This window comes from Clarias gariepinus, chromosome 1 (assembly GCF_024256425.1).
Source record: "Clarias gariepinus isolate MV-2021 ecotype Netherlands chromosome 1, CGAR_prim_01v2, whole genome shotgun sequence".
NCBI classification, from domain to species: Eukaryota; Metazoa; Chordata; class Actinopteri; order Siluriformes; family Clariidae; genus Clarias; species Clarias gariepinus.
Window position 1 is genome coordinate 33,133,839 of NC_071100.1, and position 21,639 is coordinate 33,155,477.

The 21,639-nt window shown below is 36.1% G+C and overlaps 1 protein-coding gene across 3 annotated transcripts in view; it reads right to left on the bottom strand.

Moving 5' to 3' along the window:
* kcnip4a (potassium voltage-gated channel interacting protein 4a) overlaps positions 1–21,639 on the bottom strand; it is a 134,887-nt gene that overhangs the window by 76,076 nt on the left and 37,172 nt on the right. The window contains exon 1 of one of the 3 annotated variants that reach the window (XM_053510024.1): positions 2,305–2,402. The exons of the other annotated variants lie outside the window; for them this stretch is intronic. Within the exon in view, the coding sequence (XP_053365999.1) occupies positions 2,305–2,362 (58 nt within the window). The 5' untranslated portion in view covers positions 2,363–2,402. Of the gene's footprint in view, positions 1–2,304; positions 2,403–21,639 lie in introns of those variants that run through there. 3 annotated transcript variants of the gene reach the window in all.

Here is a 21,639-nt window from a genome sequence, read left to right on the forward strand (position 1 = left end):
TAATGATAACATTTAGATATTGGGAACATTTTCACTTGTGTCTTAACACCTACTTAAATATGACTAGAAAAAAAGATTTATTTGTGGGAATTGTTTCCATGCTTTGCTTGAGAGAGGCTGACTCTCACTACAATTTATTATTCTGAACCACAACTGTGAATAGAATTTGTTATATTCTAAACTGGGTCGGATTTCTTAAGAATGAATAGAAGCTATGCTAATGCGAAAAGAAAAAATGTCATTGTACCCAAGGGTATTTCTGAACATTTTAGATCCTTGTATACTACTGTAGGAGTGCACTGAATAACCAGGATATATATATATATATATATATATATATATATATATATATATATATATATATATATACATACACATACATACAGTTCTAGTTTTAAATATAAAAAAAATGATAGCTCATAAGGCTTAAAGATGTTTGTTAGTCTATTAAAGGGATTTTGGTTAAAAAACATGCTTTTGATTATGTGCCTTACCTGAAAGATATGGAATAATATACCCATCTTACACATTATCGCTACTTATGACATAATGTTTACAAATAACCAATATTATATCGGGACAATGCAGTGTACTTTGAGAAAATGTGTTTAAAGAAGGTTACTTGACTGCTGCAACATATCAGTTACTACATATCTTGTTTCTACTTACTGTACTGTAATACATGAACTTTTTTTTCATTTTCTCTGTTTAACTAATAATGTTTAACTAATTATCACTACAGAATTTATTTAACAAATATAATATTAAAATGACTGCATTAGTAAATAACTGGCATGTGTCATGTCATAAAGCTCCTCTGACCAGCAAGAATTGAGGATTTTACTGTTCGCATCATTTAAACACAGATAAGATTGTGTTGACAATTCAAATCTAGATCTAGACAATTCAGATCTTCAAAGTTTCAAGAAACCAGTATGTACGTACGTGCGTACTGTATGAAAAGCCTACATTTTGTAATGTACCACAGATACTGTACCACACATACTGTATCTTGTAAACACACAAAAAAGTAAACTTTAACAAAATTCCTCTCGACATATTGACATATTAGTTTCTGTGAGAAAAAGTCACACACATTTAAAGTAAACACAGTCCCAACAGCAGCCTACATGACCACTACATCAGCTGCAATGGAAACTGGGTTCCCCTTATTTCTGCTTACAGTGCAAAGAACTGTCTGCTCTGTGATCTATTGCCTGCGAGAGGGGCCGAGCTCACCCATTCATTTTACTCTCAACCTGTTCCACAAAACATCCATAAAATATAGGTTAGAAATGGGACGCTAAATATAACCTTCCGTATGGACTCGGCTCTTAATGACAATCAACACAGAGAACAGGACAATATTATCTGTATCATAAAAGTAATAATAGGTTCAGCGTTATCAGTTTATCGGAACATTTTGTTGTCTTAATAAATATGTTGTAATAATATTATTATTATTAATAATAATAATTATTATTATTATTAATTATAATAATTAATAATAATTATTATAATATAATAATAATTATTATAATTATTATTAATAATAATAATAATTATTATTATATAATAATAATAATATGATAAATAAAAAATTTTTAGCAGTTATTTGCTCTCATAATTCTGACTCAGAGAGTAACAGCAGGAGAGACAGTCCTTGTAAATGTCAGTCTGTTCGAGGTGACCGAAAATTGGCACTTAACAGTAAAGCATTATTTTTTGAATGCAGGCTAAGGACAAAGATACTGTTTAAAAATCACTTAATGATAATAAAGCAATAACAATGTGACCAGCAATTTAGCAGCACCAGATATGTTTACAATTTTATTTATATACATACATTTATTAAAAAATGTTGGAAAACTTAAAAAAAAAAAAAAAAAACCTTTGCCAATGTTTGACATACATAATGATAAAATATGAAATTAAGTTTGTGAAGGTGAGTTTCTGGCACCATGTTACAGTACTTACATGACCATTGCCAGGATAAAGCAGTGTCTAAAGAAAAATGATGAATGAACAAATGTGTACACAAAAATCTGTATTAAGAATCTATTTACGATTATACTTATTACGATTGCTAAAACCATTTAACAAAAAAACCAAATATTTTTTTGTCAACAGTATCAGCTAAAATGATACTTTCATATTATAATGATAAATGTTATAGCTATAATTGTATACAATGCTATGTCTTATTATTCAGTAATTATACTACTATTACACTACACTTATTTTTAATAGGTATATATCGACCTCACAGGCTATCATGTTAAGGAACAACTTCAAATAACCTACCTTTCCGTTTTCTCCTTTGTTTCTGGTGGACAGAGAAAATGACCATAAGTGCACCCATGCTGTACCTTCTCCTTCCTTTTTTGTGTCTTCCTTTATCTGTTTCTCTGGGTGGTTCAGGCACCCTGCAACAGTGTGCTTCCCCTTAGAGAGCCCTGCACATCTCACACTTTTCAACAGACTGATCTGACCAAGTCTTTGCTCACTTCACTCCCGCTCCTCCTCCTCCTCACTCAGTATGACACTCTGGCATGGACTCTAGCTGGATCTGGTCCTCTTTAAACTTTGGCAAGATGATGATCAGTTTCCCACTCAAGGAATGGTGCGACAAAATCTGTGTTAACTTCGGCCCAGTCGAGTAAATAGATAAATGAGCTGTGTGCGTTTTCTGCTTTCTCCTGGCGTGCGTCTCCAGTCTTTAACAGACGCTTCACAGGAGGAGTAGGAAAGAGGGGAGAGAGGGCAGGGGAAGCGGGAGGGAGAAATGATAGAGTGTTGATAGCAACTAGCATATGTGGTGCTTTTAAACTGTCTATGACTAATCATACAGTACACATTTCTGCAGGGCCATTTCAGTAAACTAATCCAGAATATTTTAAATTCATCAGCAATCCCTCAAGCTCAGCTCGAAGTTGTTTCATTTCAATCACCCATATTTTACATCGTCATGTAAACAGCCTCTATGTGAAAATACGCTTAACTACATTTTTTTTTCCTGGCAAAAATTAAAGAATGCTGTAGCATGCATTAGAGATAGCATAAGAACCAAAGGGACGATGTCTGGGATATATAACCTACTGTCGATCACTACCATCAAGCTCACCATTAAAACAATTCAGGAATGGTATTTAATCCTGATCACAAATGGCTTAGTGATCAATAATTGCAGTCTTGTAATCACAAGGTAGTAGGTATACTGTAACATCAGGGAGCTTAGAAGGAAGACAGAATGAGGTCATTAATAAATGAGCGTTCTCAGAAGTGTGAAAAAAAGGGAAAAGTTAAATGCTTCATTGCACATTGTTGCTCTCTAAGAATACTAGTAACTAACACTAGCATGTTAAATATATCACACACACACACACACACACAAAATAATGTCTTAGATTATACACAAAAGAACCCAACCCATAATTTAGAGTTCTCAGAGGGTAAGATGAGGTTAATTCAATCTTAGATAAGCTTATGAACTTCACACAAGCTCTATCCTTTCTCTCTCCGACGCACATACAAAATAATTATACGATTCTCTTCCACCCACACAACAGACTAGAAAACCAATGCCTCTCGGCAAATTAAGCAAAGAGTGCCATCAAGTCCAAGTTTTCTGGAATGTAAATAGGCTCTTCAGAAGGCTTAGTCACTGGGCAATTATTTACAAGGACCCCAGAAACACAAAATAAAAAAAAAGAAGAAGAAAAAAAGACTTCCTTAACCAGCTTCCTGCTATAGCTGTAATCAGACATCAATTCTGCGGAACAGTGGGAATAACAAGACTAGATATACAGTGGTAGTATTTATTATGGCCATTAGATACATTTGGCTACATATTTAAATTACAATGATAAATGTTTGTGTGCCTATTATTGTTATATGTTATATATACACATATTATATAATACAGTATATGGATATATATCTTACATACTGTACATCCACAAGGTGAGACTTGAGAAAGATGCTATGTTGAAAATATATAATTAAAAGTGGAACCTGCACAATTCCAGCTATGGGTTAAACCTATGTAATTGTTTTACTAAATATAAAGAATGAATGTAAAATAAGCAATTATGCTGCATTTGGTTTTTTTGCTTTTAACAGAAGGTGATACTGTAGTTGTGGTCTCATCCTGTCTAGTGTGTGTAGGAAACAAAATACTAAAATATGCTTTTTTTTTTCCTTTACACCCCTGTGTACTGTTGCATAAAAAACACTTATTTTTAAAAAATAAGTTTTTTTATATATTTTTTTAAGATACACTACCTGTTAAACGTTTGGTCACACTTTCTAATTCCACGGTCTTTCATAACTTTTATTTCTTTTTTTGCATTTGTCAATATCAACTATTCAAATGATATCATTGCATATTTTGGATTTCTTCAATATTTTTTAGCAATGTGCAAAGAAAAAAAATCTGGAAAGACCATCAAATTTGTCATTTTTGACTGGTAGTGCATATATCCTTCATACTGTACTGCCCATGTGAAAAGAAAAATGTGTGCTATGTATATTAGTATACTTTTATGTGCTAAAGTGGAACAACTTTAAGTATACTTAGTACACTTAAAGTATATGCCTGTGTATGTGCAAACGTACATACCTGACAGTAATTAATAAAATGTAAGTATATATTTAATATATTATAAGTACATTACAGCTATTTTTACTGTATTACAAATACATGATTAATATACTATGAGTATATTCTTATCGCAGCAGTAGCATGCTGTTATACTTCTGGTCAATTACAAATACTAAAAAAGTACACTTTGTGGTTAATACAAATATACTTTATTGTATCGTACACAACCTTCTTTACTACAGTATGGCAAATGTATTACCAGTACACTAAAGGTGTTTAGGATAATTTACAAATGCTAAATGTATTTTCTACGCTATAACATGTTATTAAAAAGCATTACATCAGTAATTATGAGGGAGATTTTATTCTTGAGTTCAATAGATTTCATTTGCACAAGGTAACAAAAAAAACAGTCCTATAGTTTATTTGTGTTCAACAAAATGTGTTCACAAACACACAAAAATAAAATGTAAACTGTTGTCTGAACATACAGTAGACAGATATTAGTATTAGAGTATACAGGTACAGTATTAGTTTAAACCTGGTGTGTGGACACAGACAGACATTAGTATTAGAGTATATAGGTACAGTTTTAGTTTAAACCTGGTGTGTTGATTCTGTTACACAGAGACTGAAAACAGGCCGAGAGCTACGGAGCCATAATACCACAAGTAAAGTACATAGGATTTAGCAACAACACATTAGACAAAGGATTTAGCAACAACACATTAGACAATACATTCTATAGTTTAAAGTATGTACTTAATTACAAATTACCAAACAAAAATCATTAAATTAACCTTGTGCTGATGAAAATAAAATAATAACAATACGAACTAATGCACGCAATGATGCAGCTTCCAGCCGTTAATTCAAACTAGAAGCGGAAGACTGGGGAGCTGGGGGAATCTGCCCGTCTCCAATTTCTGATTGGCTGGTGTCGCGCTGATTCTAGTCTTTGGTTAGCTAGAATAGTTGCAGTTTATAACGCTGCTGCATTTTGTGAAAGCAGTGATGCCAACTTAGCGACTTTGTTGCTAGATTTAGCGACTTTTCAGACCCCCTTGACGACTTTTTTTTTTTTTAAAGCACCTAGGGACAAATCTAGCGACTTTTGGACAAATCTTAGCAACTTTCCAAATGTCGCCAGTATTGTCCTGTAAGCGCGAGGTCTTGCTTTCCCAGTACAGTTACTCATCTCTCTGTGTCTGCTCTGATCAGTGAGCGCTAACTCCGGCTGAACAGAGCAGCAAATTCCCGTGACCGCACGGCAGCTGACATAGATGTGAATGAGCTGCGCATCATTGGATTAGGGAAAACATACATTTTCATTATATTTTTGCAACAAAAAAAAAAAAAGTCATCTAGCGATATTTGGCGACTTTTCGAGCAGACTCCAATAAATTATATTGGAAATATATATCCAATAAACTAATTGAAAATAGTTGGCAATACTGTGTGCAAGGGTCGCTTTATGACAGTAAGCGCATAGAAGAGTGAGAGGGTAATTCAGATAAACATAAATTATCTTGAACGGGCAAAAGTGATTTTCAGTGCACAAAAACAAGTTTGAGAGCGCGCATGGGAGAGAGAGATCGCGCACAAGAGAGTAGTGCACTAAATATAAGTACTGTATATATGAATAAGTACATTTAAATTTAACTGATAATATACTGAGACTACTGTATATTAAAAATGTATCTTAATGTATACTTTCTGTACATTTGAACAATGATTATTCCGAGCATATATTTTTTAAATATACCAAAAATACATTGAAAAACAAGTTTAAATAAGTATACTTTGGAAATTAGACCAACCTTTCACTTAAAGTATATTTTCCAATTATATATTTTTGGAAAGTGTACTATTATACAATTATTTTAAAGTATATTTAAAGTTTAATTCCAAAATTTGCTAAAAGCATGATGTTAGTATACTTTTTATATATTAACTGATGGTACAACTTTTTGTTAGTATATTTGCAATATACTATCGAGGATTTCAATATATTTTTAATAAATAAATGTATTTTCTTTTTCACTGGGGTGTACATACCATGTCATACCTTAACTATTTCCTTAATGTGTCTTAAACTGTACATATGAATGTTTTGACAACAAACACTATTTTCAGAATTTTAAGATTTACAGTACAGTAGCGTCTTTGGATCCTTCCACATTTTAGGCAGACCATGACACGAAGTGACCTCATTATACATGTATAAAGCAATTACTAAATGCATTCAATGGATTTTTGGAGAATATAGAAACCACTAAAAAGGACATTTACTCTCTCTTACTACTACTTTACTTACCACAGCATTAAAGACCTAATGGACATTAATGACATTAACATTAGCAGGTCATCATATAATCATATAAAATAGGATGTTATATGATTTGGATGTTGTCTAAATGCCAAATTCTGAACTGTAATACAGTATATAGCATTATAATATATATGAATGTTATACAGTGCTTACTTTTCTGTTTTCAACAGTGAAACATAAAGACTGTTACAGAATGAGGTTGATGATGCTGTAAACTGGACGTTTTAAATAGTTTTTAATGTTTCTCATCTACCATTTCTTGTATTTAAACAGGTTTTGTGTTGCGAGCATAATTCATCCCGGAAGTGTGCTTGTAACCCAAAACACTCGTATATCAAAGTTGATTTCTCCCATAAGAAATAATAGATTCAATCCACAACCCTAAAAATATTTATGTAAAAATTAAAAATAAAAGTAATTTTTTTATTTATTTAATTGCACGTTACCTTTGAAAAAAGAATCTAAGGTTTGAATAAGACAAGAGAGGAGGGGGGGGGGGGTAATGTGTAGGACAACTTTTACACACACGTATGTGCGCACAGATGTTGACTATACGAATATTGCATGCGCACTGACTTTTTGGAGCATGGCTGTGGGGATTTGTGCTCATTCAACCACAAGAGCAAAAGTAAGGTCAGTCACTGATGTTACTGTAGGTGAGAAGGCCTGGGGTGAAGTCAGTGTTCCAGTTCATCATCAGGATGTTCAGTGAGGTTAAGGTCATGGCTTTGTGCAGGTCACTCAAGTTTTTCCACACCAAATTTGGCAAATCTTGTCTTCACAGATCTCAATTTAATTATTCACGGGGTATTGTCATGCTAAAACATGTTTGGGCCTCTTATATTAAGTGAAGGGAAAAAATTTTTATGCTACAGTAAACTGCAAGAAAACATCCTCCCCGACTATCTGCCTCCATTTTTTTGGTTTGTGGAAGACCCACATATGGCTGTGATGGTCATATAGTGCATGACAATGCTTTCTACCAAAGTACTGAACTTCTATTCTATTTTTCATGTAATACTAGAGTTTGCAATCTGTTCTTCAGTTTTATAACTAATCTAATCCCTTATACTTCAGTCATAATGTCAACATCACTGAACAACGTTAACCACCAGTGAACAGATGACAGGTTCAAGATGACCCAAGGTTCAACTATGCCAGCCAGGACCAAACCGAGCCCGTCCTGTTCGATCCTACAGAAAAGCCAATGTAGCCAAATTGCTGGCGACGATAGAAAGACACAAGAACACCCAGTGCACCAAAGCCCACCACGCAGACAAAGAGCCTAAGGCCACTGACCTGACCCATAGCACTCCCCAGATGCCAAGCTGCTCGAACACCCATGGAATGCACTGGACAAACAAGTCAGAGGGGAACCCAGAACCTACTGGAGGTTGTTTTAATGTTGATGGTTTAAATATTATAACTGATCAGTATATTACAAGGTATGAACAGGGATTAAGGACTGTGTTAATACAAAATTAAGAAAAGGTAAAGACTATATTTAATTCTTTAAAAACATTGGCTAGTTTCCTAAAACTAAAAGTGTTGAAGTTTTAACAGGAGATAGATAGCACTACAGTGTTCATTATTAATAATGCAATCTGTTCCCCTGGTTTAAAAAAAAAAGAAAAAAAGGAGAACATTCTGATGGATGCCAGAGAATGAGACACATGACCATATTTATACAAGAGGGGTTTTATGGACATGTAACTCATTCTGTGGCATCCATCAGAATGTTCTGTTTCAGGATCAGCTGATATTCATTACATTTAGATTGATTCACATAGGAGGGCTAAGCAAACATGCAAAACCATCATATCAGGGAACTGAAAACTGCATAGATCATTGATTTCATCCTTGCTAATGAAATGTGATCAAAACAAAACTGATACAAATAGACCCACACGATTCCTGATGGCTTCAGCTTTAACATTTCAATCAAAGCTTTATTAATGCGGAACTGCGGAATCATAATAAAATCATGATAAAAATTCTGTTCAATTTCAGAAGATGACATTTACGTAAAAGATTACCAGAAGGTCAGAGCTTGCTGGCATCTGGCATTTTGAAAAACTGAAAATAGAGTGACAGAACCACTTGCTTGATTAATGCAGTTACAGTTCTGACAATTTTGCGAGTTACCACATAGGGGCAGTATAGGACAGTTTTTTCAATGGTTGAAAAGTTCTAGCACAAACCAAACCTTTATCCAAGTCATACGTACTTGTAATAGAGAACGCTGCATTCTCTATTAATTCAGCTCATCACACACAGTCCCTCGAATCGCTGTGACAAGTGATTTAGCCAGCAATCTGTCTCTTAGGAACATATTTTATTACAAAGCCCTTGGTCCTTGTTCCAATCAAAGTAAAGCAAAGAAATTCAATATACAGAGGCAAGCTGGAAACTTTTCATTATTTCAATTTATTCATAGAAAGAGGGTCAGAGACTAAGATCTCTGCGTGAAACCAAGATCTCTGCCTGAGCTGAAAGTGTAATGGATTTCAACTGAATCAGCAAAGAACTTGCAGATACTTTAATTATTTTCCAGTTCTGGTTGACACATTGCACCTGAAGCATTAGGTTTTACAAAGTAAGCTTCATTCTTGTTAACATGCATGTAAAACAACACCAGACAGGGTCCATTTCAGATCTACCTATGGGTAAGTTACTTTTTACTAGTAAAAAATTCTGCACAGTAAGGTGCCGCGTTGTTTTCGTGCCAGAAGCCGCACAAGAAAATCAATAACTGTACACTGGAAATATGTGTAGATCTAGTCTGAGGTCAGTTGTTGTTTGTCATCTGACCTGCACGTACAAGCTTGGCACAGGTCTTGCCCTTCCTGATGCAACCCTCCCATTTTATCCGGGCGGAGGACCGGCACTGAATCCAGTGGCTGGGGTTTGTGCACTGGCTGTGAATTGAACCCGGCCATTATGCAAAATGCCCTTTCTGTCACAACCCTCTCATATTTTTAATCAGGCTTAGTGCCAAACCTGTTAAGGGTCTTCCCCAATGACCCAGCTTAAACCCCCAGCCACCTGATCAGCGACCCAGTGCCTCAACTGCCTGAGCCTCCACTGCTCCTTACAACTGACTGTACAAAGCAATACTTTTCCCATTGTCTAACAGGTCTGGCCAACCTCATTGCTAGTCATAACTACAAGATATACATTGATTTTACGGTGAAGAATCCTCACTAACTTGATTTATTCCACTTGTTATTAAGTAAAATTAGCACAATTAATATTTTATCATATTTAACATTTAATAAATATTTAAATAATATTTATAATATTTACCTACGCTTGGCCATAGACCAAAGACCTTATTGCATTATTATCAATGACTGCTGGGTTAGACTGACATGTCATGTATTTGCAAATTGAATTGGGGAAATAGAAATTAAAACGACCTAAACACCACAATTTACTTGCTTGTCATACTGCACCAATAAAAAAAGAACACCCTGCCAACATAAACTAGAGGAGTGGATCTTTTATGCTTTGTGGTTTTGTGCCAGCCAGTGGCACAGGAAAGACTGCACAGGGAGACAGAAGTATGGATTTCAGTAAAATCAGCAAATTATGGAAGCAAATGTGACACCATCTGTCAAAGCACTGAAAATAAAATAAAAAGCCACAACCACTTCAAAAAATGCATGCTGAAGCTTTTGAAAACCCTCACATGACAATAATTCCCAATAAAAAGTTCCCATAGAACTTTGGGACATGGGTATTGGAACACCCATAGAGCTGATCATTTTAGTGCTCCTGTTCATTAGCTGATTTGTTGACTTTATATTCAAAATATATAGATATATTTAAAAAAAAAAACATATCAATATGTCATAATTATAAATATTCTGCAAGGAGGAAATGATATAAAAAAAAATCATTAAACAAGACTAAAAAGTCTCCTAGCTGGCTACAGAAAAAAAAGAGCTTATCGCGCTGTCATATCTGCCCGAGGTGTTCCTAAGTTCTGGTGAGTTACAGTAGGTGTCCACTTTTTATGCACAATGCAACAATTACTATTGTATTATTTCTACATTTTAAAAGTAATCTAATATAAAGTAGGTGTGCAAAAGCATGATGCATATCTGGAGTGGGGCTTATTAGTGCAGTATATTACAACGTAGTTATTTTGCTTTTCCTAGAATGCACAAGTAAAGTAGATTCCGAACAGTGAAAACTATAATGGTAGAACGTTCTGGTTGTTTACCTACAGGTGCAGCATGAAGAATCTGTTTATGTTTCACAGCATTCATGATTCAGGTGATTTTCACCGGAACTGTCATTGGGTTTCACAAAAAAAAAAAAAAAAAAAATCCACACATAGTGTTATACTTCTTTCCATTTCTTTTTTTGACATAGATGTGCATGTGGAAACAAAAATGTCAAATTTAGACTGTTTGCTAAATAAAAATTCAATGCCATGCATTAAGGTCTTTACATGAAATAGTTTCTACTATCTTGCCTTTCTAGTTTTAAAAAAAAAAACTATCTGCAACTTGCCAAATATGCATTTTAATACCTTTCTTTTTTAGCAATTAACTATAATTCTTTGAAGAAAAGCTGCCTTTTGATGTTATTCATTGAAGGTTTTATCTTCAAATGAGCCAGAAGGACTAGCAAAGCCACTACTACATTAGTGAAATTATTTTCTGTATGTAGTTCTTTAACACTGAGTTGTTATTTCCCATTGTGAGTAATTAATGCATTTAAATTAAGGAAGCTTGAACGACTAGATGCAACCAATTAATGTGAGTTAAATAGTGTGTTAAGTGTTTAACAATTTGTCTTTGAGCTGGAACTGCTTGATCAATGGTTTTTGTTTAATAGTTTATTTATTTTTTGTCAGGCAACTAAGATGGACATGAAAAACAAGGCATGGTGAGAACATCAGTAAAGATTGGTTTCCAGCCCACCCTAAAGAACAGCCATCACTCAGATGGCTAATCAGGTATATCGGGTACATTAGCACAAATTTCACAGTCGGCCCACGGTGAGGTCTGACAACCTGGACTGCTTACCTATTTATAGCCCAGCTCAGGTACCCAAGGGAAACCCTTTCCTCTAGAGATAACTTACAAACTGTAACCAATACAACTGTATGGCTTTCAACCTTGTAACTGAGCACTTAGTGTGCTAGAAGTCCTCCCTATTGTCCTACTTTCCATATGTAGACTGTGGTGAAGATGCTTTAAATGTTGTTTCTATCACAATTTCGTACAATCAGATCCTTATACTTGCCCATTTTTCCTGCTTCCAACACTCTATAATTAACTGTTCTATTATTGTACAATGAGTCCTATCCGTAATAAAGAAAAAAGACTTCTTTTGCAAGGAGACAAAGTTTGGACTTTACAGCAATAGAAAAACGTCACGTGGTTGGATGAGTCCAGATTGACCCCATTCAAGAGCAATGTGAGTTTCAGGGTAAGACAGGAAGCGCATAAAGTGTTGCACGCATCATGAATAGTGCCCTCTGTACAAGCCTCTGGAGACAGTGTTATGACCTGGGGTTACTTCAGTTGGTCAGGTTTAGGCTCAGCAATGCTATGTGGCAATAAAATAAAGTCAGCTGATGACCTGAGTGTACTGAATGTTTAAGTTATCACAACAGTGGAGTGTTTCTTCCCTGGTAGCACAGGCATATTCTAGGATTGCAGCGCTAAGATTGATCATGCTCAATTAGTGAATGTGTGCTTCTGGAAGTCATTTTCACACACTGACCCCTTCTGGCCAATACAAGAAATATATTTGATATCTTCAAGTGTAGATCAAATCTGCGAATACTTTCACTTGAAAACATAAAAGAAAATCACCAGTACAATGACATCTAAGCACATACAAAATCAGACAATGTAAATTACAACTTTTCAAGGACATTGCTTGACCAGGTTGGATGCTTTCAGGATATAAAATTTTATCACCTGATGAAACACGGGTCATACTAAAAGCAACTTGAATTTAACACACAATTATGTGTTCAACGTGCTTCACAAAGATGATAGGAGGTAATATATGTTTCATGGTTACTTTTAAAAACTTTTTTTATTTGAAATGTTGTTTATATTTATATTTCAAGCTATTTATTTAAATGCCTACCATTACATTGTATTGTGCACTTGTAAATGTATCTAAATAATTCACAAGGCTGACCTAAGCATAGTAACGCAGAAGTGCAGAAACGCAAAACAAATCATAGTGCTTATTATTATTTATTTATTTATTTGACCGATGTTCAAGCTTATTTATGCATGTTTAAACCAACAAAAATAAATACTTCTACACCAACATAAGCATGATGAGCAACTTATTTTTGTCAAAAACAAGCAGAAAGTGAAATTAATTCAAAGATGCTAAGACCTGAACAAGTCATAGCACAAGTTAAACTGGGTATGGAGTGTTACAGTATTGTTTACACAGGATGTATAGATATTTCATGTTGTTATGGGGATTATTGACAACAAAAGTGGCACCTTCTATGCCTTTCATGAACATGATAAGCGAACAAAATAACAATAAAAAGACTGCACCTGAAAAATGAGACAGCACAAGATGAACTGTGTATAGAATACAACACAATAACTTTTATGTACTGTACACATTTTGCGCTGTTATGGGGAATATAACAACGCACCGAAAGCAATCCGGCCCTACATTTTCTGCTCAGTTATTGATAAATAATTTCGATCAGCTTCTTTACATGACCATTCGTCTCATGTGTATGAGGGCACAAGATGCCTTTGCTGGCACCCTCATACAGTATGTGGTCTATTTATCAGCGCTGCTCATTTGTAAGTCATGAGCCAGGAGAAAAAAACTTATCAGACTTTTAGACATCTTAAGGATAGAACGTCATAAGAAAATGCAGCATTTTAGTTTTATTGATGCTTTAAACCATGACCTTGACCGACCTTGGCCTTTATGATTACTAATATTTCTTAGTGCTGTCTGGCAATATAAGGATCCATAAAATACGCAGCCTTGGTAGGGAGGAGATGGGAAGATGACAAATGAGGGAATGGAGTTTTAACAGTCATCAACTACAGCATGGAAGAAAATTAAGATGAAGGTAAATTACAAGGATAGGAAATATTTTTGATTAGTATTCATTAATATTCATATTTTAAGTTAATATATCACCAGTGTAAACCACTGATGGTTTAGTAACAGGCACACAGTGAGGTTTTCACACAGTCAGCTCATTTGAAGCTGTGCCGAAGTAGGAACTAGCTAGAATAAAATATTTTCACAAAAAAATTAATTAAAGTTTTATTGAAGAAGACAGAGTAAGAAGTGAAGCATATGAATCCATGCACTTAACATTCACCACCATATAATCTGGGGTTGCTTTTGATGGTCAAGTCTAGGCGTAGCAATGTCATCCTGTTTTTTCTTTCTCTGATGGCAAATTCCAGGATGACAATGCCAAGATTCATCAGCCTTAAATTATGAAAGAGTGGTTCTTAGAGCATGAGGTATCATTTTCACCCATGAATGGACCACCAGAGTCCTGACTGTAATGCAACTGGAAGTTTTTGGGATGTACAAAAATGTATGCAGATCTGAAAATACAAAAAACTAAATATAAGCCTGAAACATTGCAATTTTTTTTAAGCCCAGGAGGTATTGTAGTGAACTAACTGTGCAAAGTCAGTGAAGTGAACAAGGAAAGAAATCTGAGCTCTTTAATTGGTCTTAGTAATTTAAGGGGTTAGCAATCTTATAAATGCTTTTTCTTTTAGTTGGAACAATCTACTGTAAGAAAGAAATTTGTAATAAGAAAGTATTAATTATAGTTCCAGTGTTACAGAACTCATGCATTTAATGCGTGCTACTGTAATTTTAGACTACATAATAATAATAATAATAATAATAATAATAATAATCCATGTTAAAAAATAACAGTATTTCAGATCTATTGTTACTGCTGTAAAAACCTACTTAAATTTTTGTTTAAAAGAAAATTTAACATAATCACAAACTCCACCCTTCGTCATTATAAATACACAATATTCATAGTCGAACAGCTTTATTTTTTCTCACTCTTTGGCCATGATGATGAGCCTAACACATCACATGCTGCCAATGGCAATTCAGCAAGTCCACATAATGAAAAAGCAACAGTGTCCATCACCAGCAAAATGCGCTCCTCTATTCAGATTCCTGTGGTGAGGATCAGTCTCGTGCTATTTCTAACGTTCTCACTCTGTGCGAAACCGACACTGTGTTAATGTATTCCCTGCTGTTCGGTACCTGCAGCCAGCAAGCTATTTCTCAACGCCGGGCCTCGTGCCTGAGTAGGTAATGCATTTACTTCTATTACTGTTGCTGGTAATGCTGTTTTTTTCCCCTTGATGGTGTTTTCATAGGTACAGTACAAGACAAGATGCTCCTGATGTTCAAAGTAGTTTCATTTTTCACTTCAAATTCACACACTTTTATTACACATGAAGACACAATTGCAATCTGGTATGGTTTGTTACATGTAGGCTCCAACCTCGAAATGTGCTTTACAACAGCGCACCATATTGTAAGGGTCCGCCACTAGAGGCCACTGTTTTTATTTTGTAGTTTTGTTGGCCGACTCAGTTTCCCAGCAGGCACCTCGGTCAGGTGATGCGGGTGCACACCTGAACCGAGGTAGCCATCAATCAATCTATAAATAGCTGCTTAGAGTGGGAAACTGGGTCGAGCATTTTTGGTAACACCACTGTCATTTGTGTGGGCTTTTTGTTCTGTTTTGTTATATGTTTAGTTTGTACTTTGATTTTAGTTGTGTTGACTTGGGCTCTCTTATTGGCAATGTCTCTGTGTATGTTTTGTGTGTCTGTGTTAGTGGAGCTGATTCAGTTCTGTCCTCCTGTGTTCTTGTGTTTAGCTAGAGCAGGTAAGTAGTTAGGTGTGTGGCTAGGAGCATGATTAGCTAAATTCTATGTTGAGTTACAGTACAGTTACAGTACTAGCATGCTTCTAGCCATAGCCCCTCTGTGTCTCTAGCTGTCCTGTGTTTCCTCTCCCCCTAGTGTCCCAGTGTGCCTAGGTTTAGAGTGCTGTCCCTCCTGGCTTTGGAGTAACGACTAGCTTGTGAGGGCTGCCTCACCTAGCCACTGGGTATCCTTTGTCTGTGTTTCTGTGCCCCTATTCCCTAGTGTGTTTAAGCTATTAGGTAAGTATAGCTTAGTGCATGTTGGGGCTTAAGACATGCTTAGCTAGGTGTATGTGTAGCTGACTGCCATGGTTAAGCTTAGCTTAACCATGTTTAGCTAAAAGCCATGTCTTTAGCCCTCGTCCCGTCCCTCTCTAGTGTCTCCCGTCCCTCTCTAGTGTCTCCCGTCCCTCTCTAGTGTCTCCCGTCCCTCTCTAGTGTCTCCCGTCCCTCTCTAGTGTCTCCCGTCCCTCTCTAGTGTCCAGTTTCAGCTCCACGCCTCGTTTGTGTCCTGTTATGTGTTTGTCCCCCTGCCTGTGTCTCCTCCTGCCTGTGTCTCGCCACAGGACGTGTTTTGTATAACCCCCTGCCTGTGTCTTGCCAGAGAGCCCCTTTTAGCACAAAGTTAAGTATGGTTTGAGTTTGTTTGTTCCTTTGTTTGTATCTTTATTTATACTTTGTGTTTAACTATTATTAAAAAGACTCTTTTGGGTTACACCACCCCTCTGCCTCTATGCCTGCTCCTTCCGCCCATGGCGTTCAACACCTGCCACAACACCCCGTTCATGACACATAGCAGCATTCTACTGTCACTCACCATTCACTTTATTAGGAATATTGGTACATGTGCTCATTTAGGCAGTTATTCAATTAGCCATATGCAAATACTGTACCAGTCAGCGGCTTCGGGGAATTCCACATCGAACATCAGAATAGGAAAATGTAACTGTGGCATGGTTGTTGGGAACAAATGAGTTCGATTTAACTAGTATTTCAGAAAATGCTGCCTCTAAAGAATTTTACACACAACAGCATACAACAAATTAATTATACTCAGTGTAGTGCAATTGAGCGGCTTTTGTTATTTCATAGTTTCACGACAATTACCATTATTATTATTACTGTTATTATTACTACTACTATTAGTAGTAGTCATAATTGCTATTATTATCATTAGTAGTAGTTTGCCACTGTATACTGTTTTCATACTGTTAATAAGTCTTGTTTATTTATGCAACCATTAATACAGTACAATTATCTTACCTCACTAAAGACATCACTAGATACTCTGTATTTCATCTTTGAACTCGATCTGCAACTGCTGCTTTCCACAATAAAATACCTTACCAGCTTTCATGACTACGATATCATTATAACCTGCCCATACAATTTTATGTTGCATATACTGCATTATTATATACAATATTATATTAGGAATGTGTATAACATGGTACGATCTAAATCTCCTTTCATTGTAGTCATGAAGACAATAAAACAAAACCCAAAGTTACCCAGCTGCAACTTGAAATAAAGCAGCAGGAGAACAACGTGTGGATCATCCAGAAGTACAGGGTTGTATTTCAGCAGCAGAGTGGGATGACATAGTCCAGAATACATGTATTTCAGTTTGCCATGATGCTAAGCGAAAAATCAGCTCAGCAGGGAAATGACAACATGGCTAAATTATGTAACAAACAAAACAAAGAATACAGAATAAACACAAAAACGACTCCAGGCTCTAGTTTAGATGAGCGTTGCAATAGATTCTCTCTAGCAGGTCTAATTGGGTTATAACCAACAACCCTCCTCTGGAGTTTTCTTTCCACAAATCCCTTATAGCTCTAAAACAAATTATTCTAATGAGTATTGATGAAAACTAATTCTGTTTCAGTGTTCTTCAATTTCCCTCATCCAACGGGGAAATTTACCAGCATTTATTCATCCAACTATCTTATTACAACAAACCCAGTTGTCTTACAAATATACAAATAAACAGCATACAAACAGCAAAAAAAAGATATTTTGGGATATAAGATATATTTCTTGGTAATATCTGCAAATGTCTTTAGAGTCTGAAGAAATTGCTCTCCCAATAACTTTAAACAAATGGTACTATAAAAGTATTTGCAGTTTTCTCAGCCGTCAATCTGAGCATTTGTTTGAATTCATATTTTAAAATTACATTTTGGATATGGATGCAGACTTTTCGGCCACACTGTACAGTAAGCATCATTATATATACCACTTAATCCTGTATAGAGGGTCGCGGGGGGCCTGGAGCCCATCCCAGTAGACTTAGAGCACAAGTCGAGGTACACCCTGGATGGGGTGACAATCTATTACATTTACATTTACATTTAGTCATTTGGCAGACGCTCTTATCCAGAGCGACTTACATTTTTATCTTATTACACATCTGAGCAGTTGAGGGTTAAGGGCCTTGCTCAAGAGCCCAACAGTGGCAACTTGGTGGTTGTGGGGTTTTGAACCTGGGATCTTCCGAACCGTAGTCCAATGCCTTAACCACTGAGCTACCCCTGGCCCCTATTAGTGTGGTGGTTAGCACTGTCGCCTTGCACCTCCAGGGTCCAGGTTTGATTCCCTGGCAGGTCTCGATTCCCGTCTCTGTGTGCATGGAGTTTGCATGTTCTCCCCGTTCTTGGTGGGTTTCCTCCGGGTACTCCGGTTTCCTCCCACAATCCAAAGACATACAGGTTAGGTTAATTGGTGTTCTCAAATTGCCCATAGTGTGTAAGTGTGTGTATGTGTGTGTGCCCTGCGATAGATTGGCACCCTGTCCAGAGTGTACCCCGCCTCGTGCCCTAAGTCGCCTGTGATAGGCTTCAGGCCCCCGCAACCCTAAATACAGGATTAAGCGGTAGAGAAGATAAGTGAGTAAGAGGATGTATTGTAAATAATAAAAAGATAATTAAGCCTGTTCACAGACATTTTTATTAAATGTCAAAATCAAGCTAATTCTAATTTAATTCAGTTGGAAATGAGGTGATTTGTCTGCAAATAGTCTAAGAAAATTCCAAGTCTGCAAGGGTTAAGAATATATTTGTATTTGTAATAATCTTATACTTTGCATATTAGTTAAATGTACAGATCTCTCTATTAAACTGTGATTACATTAGGCAAGAAGAAACATCAAAAACAAGCATTGATATTACCTATGATTAGAGAGATTCTGATTAGAGATTCTAACCTAACTGCTGACATGGACACTGACCTCATAAGAAATGCATTTACATGCGAAAAGCATTTAATTTTAAATTAATGTACAAAGAAGAAGACTCCAACTCTGGGGTTCGGTTAGGCTTCCTATCCTTTCCTTTCTGTCTCATCTATGGTTCGTTAGATGCTTCTGTATGTGAACATGAGTCCATCAATCAATGCCCTTTCCTTAGCCAAAGTAACAGTGGATAAAAGTCTAAAGAAAACACAGGTAAAAAAAAAAAAAAAAAAAAAGTTACTCTCTAAAGGAGGCTACGATCAGGAAGGGAAGCAAAATTTTCTTCCCAGAAACTCAAGTCACGTAACTCGTCATGTTACCTCCACATGGGGCAAACAGGACTAGAATCATTTTATTCCAGCAAAAAAAGGAATGATCGGATCAAGTAGTCACATGGCTAAAATCAAGGTTTTATACCCACCTCTTATTCTGAATGAAAATTAATTCTGATTCTTATTCAGCTGTTTATCTGATTAATAGTGGAATATTAAGTTTCAAGTTTATCATATGCACAGTAAAGAAACAAGTTTCCCCGTATAATAAAATTCTTTCTTTGCTGTCCCCAATGAATGCCACGAATAAATAATAAATAGATTTAAGCAATATATTAAATACATTTTTAAAAGCAGAATATAAAAATATATAGTGTAAACAGTCCAAAGCACAAACGCAGCAGAGCCCTGTTAACAAGCTTGGTGGTGTTGAGTGTCTAAGTGAAGTCATCACTGATGTAGACGCCTAGATATTTGGAGCTGCTCACCCTCTCCACTTCATGTTCTCGGGTGAACAGTGGTTGGTGAAGACCTTTCTCCTTCCTTATGTCCACTATCATCTCCTTTGTCTTGTCACACCTTGTTACTAGACTGGCCACCCCCATCCTATAGGCAGCCTTATCCCTAATAGCAATGCATCACATCACTGCGGTGTCGTCTGCAAACTTCAGGATGATATGTTGTTCTCATGAGAGCTTCGTTAGGCTCCATTTGATCAGTAAATGCCCCCATTTCAATAGATCTATATTCCCTTTTTTATTATTTGAATGAGTTATACAATGCTTGAAATATTACACTACTAGTAATATTAGACTATATGAAAGATAAAGATACTGAACCTTTTAATACTGAACCTTCGGTTAGTACTTTGACTACAATGACCAGCATGCCAGTTTTTTATTTTCTTTGTCTCAGTTTCAACAATTTTTCCCCATTTTCTCATGTGTCAATTCTTTCCCACCTACCAAATGTAAAGTGTAAAGCCTAAAATGTGTCTCCAAGACACATGAAGCTGCCCAAACGGCTCAAGGCAGCACAACACCCTCAGACCTGCTCTCTTCCAAAGACATTCACAATTGGCTGGTATTGCTGTGACTGACAAAGGAAAGCATACTTTCTTCTAAACTTTCATTTCTTATTGTTGTGTGTTGCATCTACTGTAGTCTCATTTCACAGGAGTGCTACAGTAGCCAATTCAGAAAACTGAGGATCTCAAACAAATTTAAATCCTCTAACACTTGGTAAACAACTGAAGCAATGAACATAGACAAATTGTACATGTGTGTGTGTGTGTGTGTGTGTGTGTGTGTATTTCTGTGCGTGTGTGAGTTTGTGTGTGTGGGTCGTTGGAAGGGTTGTAAAAGAAAAAAAAAGTGGTTCATATAATTACTTTAATTTCTGCTTATTGGTTTTCGTTATGTCCTGCCAGATTAAAATCCCCTTAGGTGACCAGCGCAATAAAGTTAAAAAAAAAAAAAAAAAAAAGGCGTAGGCTGTACCAATAAATGTACTGAGAATTAAGTAATCTCAAAACACTTGGGATGCTGGACTGCTTACAAACACCAAACAACTAAAATTCAATTAAAAGTTCCTCCAGCAGCTTTTTGACAGCAAGCCGTAGAGGAAAGAGAGGAAACACTGATGCTGCACTCTTTATGGGTCGGTGCATCCTTCATGGAGATCTATAGCACTGATATTTAAAAAGCAGTCAAGCAAGGCTGCCAAATAATATCAAGAGCATAAGTGTTATAAAGCATACAGACTCGGGAAAGCAACAGTGCCATGTCAATGTCAAAAAAAAAACATCTAGCATCTTGGCCTCATATAACCCGACTTGTACGATTGATCCATATCTTCTCAGGTTTTAAGAAGTGAAATCCTTTGTCTTCAGTCCTTGTTGTGATCGTATCGGTTTAATCCTTTGTTGTGATCATATTAGTTTGTTCCATCCTGTGGTGGTGTGTGTAAGCCTGCATGAAGACCAAGCCTTCATTTGTATACTGTACATGACAGCACAGAGATTTTTTCCACATACCGCAGCTCATTAGGAAGCTGGGGTCAGAACGCAGCGTCAGACATGAAACAGCACCCCTGGAACAGATGGGGTTATTCAGGAGCACAAATCTGATCAAAAACACAGAAGGCATTAAAAGCCACAACATGCTGGGAAAAAGATAGTTCATTTAGGCCTAAAATTATACAAATGAGAACAATGAATTTTCAAGGTTATATATTCATGTCTTCAACATCCCC